The sequence below is a fragment of the Atractosteus spatula genome, chromosome 7 (assembly GCF_055471065.1).
Source record: "Atractosteus spatula isolate fAtrSpa1 chromosome 7, fAtrSpa1.hap1, whole genome shotgun sequence".
Lineage (NCBI taxonomy): Eukaryota > Metazoa > Chordata > Actinopteri > Semionotiformes > Lepisosteidae > Atractosteus > Atractosteus spatula.
This window is the reverse complement of record NC_142712.1, coordinates 37,237,256-37,242,030: the sequence shown is the minus strand read 5'-3', so window position 1 is coordinate 37,242,030 and position 4,775 is coordinate 37,237,256. Positions and strand designations below refer to the sequence as shown.

Below are 4,775 nucleotides of genomic sequence, written 5' to 3'. Positions count from 1 at the left end.
AACTGGTCATACGTAAGAGCTTTGTCATCTGCATTAGGAAAGCAATTCACTGGTGTTATCTTCAGAGTACAGTTTATGAAAACCTGAAAATAAACTGTAAAACCCACAGTAAAATACAACCATTTAGATTTAGCTAGAATGCATTAAAATATTATTCTGTACAGCTTATGCATTTTTCATTCCCTGTGTGTTATCTAAGGGAAATGACTGTTAATTACAGAATGATTTAAATTAAAAGCTAAGATGGAGTGCCCTACGGGTCCTCCAGGACCAATACCAGAACCAGACAGCCAGTCCAGCAGACATTCTACAAAACAATGAATCAACTTCTAATGAGTTAGATCAAGACTGGTCAATTAACCAGGCCATTTGTTAAACTGAATTATTTAGAGATTGTAACCAATAAATCTACATGATCCTCCAGTGGGCAATAACTTGCTAATCGGATCAATACCTTTAACATCAGTCATCATGGGGGACCTGTAAATCTTAATGGATGAGGGCTCTGTGGGACCAGGGTTGGAGCCCTTGCACTAAACAGCTCGAGTCCTTTTTGTATTAATATATAGCTTTTGGTGAGAAGGTCTGTATATTTTGATGTTCAAAGACAAAGATAAGAGAAACTCAGTTAAAATGGATTGTGAGTTGATATCACAGTGGATTTCACATGGGGTGTGAACTTGGTTTGGTATACGAATAAAGCAAATAAGTAAATAATTACAACTGGAAACTGTGGTCATGTGAAGTATTATTTTCCTCTTTCACTTAAGAATGATTTTTCACGATCAGTATAATTGATATTATTTTTTACTTAAGTAAAGTTAGGTTCAAGTAAAGTAAAGAGGTTCAAGTGCCTCATTTAGTGTCATTGGCTGCGCTTCACTTTGAGTGTTTACTGTATCTTTAATGGTGCTTTTAGCCCACTCCCACCACTCAGCATCCAAAGAACTGTTGCAGGCAGTTCTTAACCCAGCTCGCCAGCAAAAAATAAGCTTTGCTTTTTCAACGTTCTGCTCCACTGAAATAACAGCGGTGGGAATGTCTGGTGTGCCATGGAATGTGGACAGTGGGAAATGTGCTCATTGACAGTGACAGTCCACAGCAGAGGGTGTTGTACGGGCTTGGTGAGACCATTTTATATTATCGAGTATACAGGAATCCAGTTATGTCAGTGCTCTCTGATGTGCATGCTCGTCATCCACAGAAACATCTCTGCAATTTAATTTATACGAGTACCAAAATTCTTTGGACCACAATTTCAGTGATACAGCTGTTTGAATATTTGGTTAATATGCACGAGGCTGTCCCCCATGTCTGCCTGGGTCCAAAAATTGGGACGTTTTACCATGTTAGTGTTCATGTTCTGGAAGCGGAAGGCATCCAGCAGAATGCGGCATGTTCTGTTGATTCCAAAATCCGAAAGGGAACCCTTCACTTTACTGTCCACAAAGCACCTAAAAGCATTCAGATTTTCTTATTAAAAATCTCCAGCTGTGGTTAAAAATGAAAAGACTTCCTGACCCCTCAGAGAGAAAGGGAGTATGACAATAGAATTGGATTACCTTCAGATAGTTTTGTACATGACCAATGGTAAATGACAGAAAGCAATCCAAAATTTGCTTATTGTAGTTTAATTTCAGCTTTGCATCCAATACAAGTAAGAAGCACACCTTTTCCACAGTACTTTATATTGGACAAATTCCCTGGACATACACTAAAGCCTATCCCAGAACTCACAGGGAGCACCGTGAAAGAGGACACTGATCCACAGGTTCACAGAGAAAAATAATTCAGTACAGTCAGTCAAACCTAGCATGCCTTTGGGATGTGAAAAGGAACTGAAGCACATAAAGAGGACAAACATGCAAACTCCACCAAGACAGATGCCCAAAGCCAGTATTGAAAACTGGAACCTGGAAACTCCAGGACAGCATTTTCGAACTAACTGGCACACCACCATGCAGCCCTGGCCTGAAGCTACTGATCTTCATTAGACAAGCACAAAAGAAATAAAGGAAATAAAGACAGACCTGGGGCTTACCTACTAAGTATTATTTTAAAATGTGTGAACACCAGACTCTTGATCTGAAGGGTAAATAAACAGAAATAGGCAGAAGAGAGCCTTCTTACCCATGCCTGTCAATGAAGACATACTGGACAGGGCTGCTCTGGTCTGCTGTTGGCATGGCAACACACTTGTCCTCAAAAAGCCGGAGCCCTATCCCAGTTTGGCTGCGCACTGAGGCCTCAATGAGGAGCTCTTCATCCAGGAGGAATATATTGGAACTCAGCTCTGTTTTCCAGTTATTGTCAGCGATTAGGCCAGGAAAAAACACACAAGCCCGGTGGTAGATAAGCTACAAATACACACACTAAACTGAGCTTTTTCTTATGAAGCAAAGCACTTTGAGAATTATGGAATTCTTTTTTTCCCCTCAAACAGTTACAGCTCCTTTTGTGGCATAAAAATAACATGTAGGACCTTATGTGTTTGTTTTATTATTTGCTTGGCTCTGTATGTGGTGGCAAAGCTGCTAATTTGATTTTGGTGCATTATGTTTCTAACACATTTTTGGAAGACTTTTTGGGAGAATATATTAATTCTTTGTATTAATGCACAAAGACAAAAAATGTTTTATAAAGCTTTCTATTGAGCACACTCCACTGAGCAAGGTTACGTTTCACTTATCTTGATTTCCAAGTAGAACTCATTTGCACGTTTCTAAGTCATTCTGTCATTATCTCTTACTCCAATGAACTGCTTTTCCTGTGTAAACTCTACATATTTAGACACAGCATGTAACCAGATGAATGGCAAAACTAGAGAAGGGATGCTAGCGGAGCTCTAAAACTTGCTATTTTGTTTGCTTCCCCTGCAGCTGGTTTCTAACAGCTGGCTTACCTTCCATGAGTCGCAGTGTGAAGGAGAGGTCTCCCTCTGAGCTCTGTCTGGAGATGTAGGGAGACCACACTGGCTGCAGCTCTGAGCTGGACACGTTCAGCCTCCTGCTGGCAGATGAATGTGTCTGACAAGGAAATAGATCTGTGGCTACTCTATGTACACTCACTACTAAACCATCTGCCGTCCAAGCTCATTCCAACTGTGTTAGCTGTGCAGACTACTCCCTTTATCAAGACACCCCTGAAATCTCCCGACTCCAGCTTCTTGCCATGGAAGGAGACAGTAGCACTGTTAAAAATTAAATAAACTCTCAAAATTAAATTAAAAAAATGTAAATTATAAATGCCAAGTGGAAAACACAGAGATAGAATTATGAAAAAAAGACTTAGGTTCTTAGGTTAGGTGATTTCAACATGTCATTTAAATCTCATAGACAATGTTGGGAAGCAATGGCAAATACAATGCTAGGATATACAGATAAAAACATCGAATTTAAGCCAAGGGAAGTTACATTAAAACAGCACAACACACTAGTAAGGCCTCATGTTACAGAAAAGACGACATATAATGTACAATCATCACGTTATAGAAAAGATGCTGCAGCACTGAAATCTGTCCAGAGAAGATCAACTAGACATTTCGGGGCACAGGGTAATGTTGTACACTGACAGGCCCAAAGTGCACAGAAAACTTTCAAAGGCAGCGACACAATCAACCTGGTGGATTTAATCAGTATGAACAGTTAAACACAAACCAGAGGGCAAAAGTGGAAACTATATGTATGTAAGTGCATTTAAAAATGAGAACCAGGGACACTTTTGTACCTGAAGGGTTGTGGGAGCGTGGAACAAGCTACCCAACCATGCTGTTGAAGCTGATACCCAAATTTCTTTCAAGAAAAGGGAGGATGAGATCCCTGGGACAATTAGTACCAAATGGACTAGATGGGCAGACTGTCCTCCCCTCGTTTGGAATGTTTCTTAAATCCCTATAAGGAAGGCATCCGTGGGTTACCCTCACTGATTACCATGGTCACCATACCTGGAGTAAAAACACTGCACAGGTAACCTGACCGGGTTTGTGCGCACCATGACATCACTGCTTGTTGAGCGGTTGTACAGAACATTGGAGTAGATCAGCTTGTCATTTGTCATCAGTGCGGAGGAGAAATAAAAAACAACAACTTTTAAGGCACTTGGCACTGAGTCCGTGTAATATATATATGTAAGCTGAGCAGGGTTCTTTTGCATTCTGAAATGACAGAAATAATGAGGAGGTATGGTTCAAATCTCCATATATTGCAACTTGAAAGAGGTGCCGGCCTCTAGGGGTGGAAAACCTTATTTGTTGTTGATCCTTTTCATCTAGTTTTACGTTTCAAATTCCCACGTATTATTTGAAACAATCTGTTCTTATCCTGAAACTAAAGTTCCTGATCAGCACGGGAACAAGTAAATAAACACATCTGCCTCAGGCTTGGCAGCTGTCCATTGCCTGGAGAAGCTATGAACAGTTAAAACCAAAACATTCGTCAGCTAACATTGTTGAAAGAGTGCCCTCTAGTGGTTTTCCAAGGTAACACTAACAAAAAGATGATGACACAACTGTGCTACAAACAGGCTGAATCGTGTAGTGGGGTTCATGCAAAAACATGAAAAACCCTTTGCTATGAGGATTTGGAAATATCAGGGAAAAAGGTGACATTACCAGTGCATGACAGGCCATTTAGGTTAAGAAAGGATAACCCTCTTTACCTAGATGTGGTTAGAAGATACACACAAGGCACTTCTCCAAAAGGGAAACAGCTCCTTATTTCAGAACATAAATGGAAATTCTCTACAGGAACATACCAAAATAACTATGTGATTATCTA

General features: G+C 40.2%; 1 protein-coding gene across 1 annotated transcript; it reads right to left on the bottom strand.

The window, feature by feature from the left end:
• Positions 1-253: 253 nt before the first annotated feature.
• LOC148830895 (zona pellucida sperm-binding protein 3-like) lies at positions 254-4,056 on the bottom strand. The gene is made up of 5 exons (XM_088919993.1): positions 3,944-4,056; positions 2,903-3,006; positions 2,131-2,293; positions 1,346-1,454; positions 254-307 (listed from the first exon to the last, which is right to left on the bottom strand). Exons 1-5 carry the CDS (start codon positions 4,054-4,056, stop codon positions 254-256), a joined length of 543 nt encoding a protein of 180 aa, XP_088776119.1.
• Between the last annotated feature and the right edge of the window lie 719 nt (positions 4,057-4,775).

Bases quoted from the DNA above. Each gene is read 5' to 3' on its own strand.
- LOC148830895 (XM_088919993.1), bottom strand. From the start codon at position 4,056: ATGACAAATGACAAGCTGATCTACTCCAATGTTCTGTACAACCGCTCA. The intron at 2,294-2,902 runs GTAAGCCAGCTG...ACTGGAAAACAG, and splicing joins CACACTGCGACTCATGGAAG to AGCTGAGTTCCAATATATTC. The intron at 308-1,345 runs GTAAAACGTCCC...ATTGTTTTGTAG, and splicing joins AGAACATGAACACTAACATG to AATGTCTGCTGGACTGGCTG.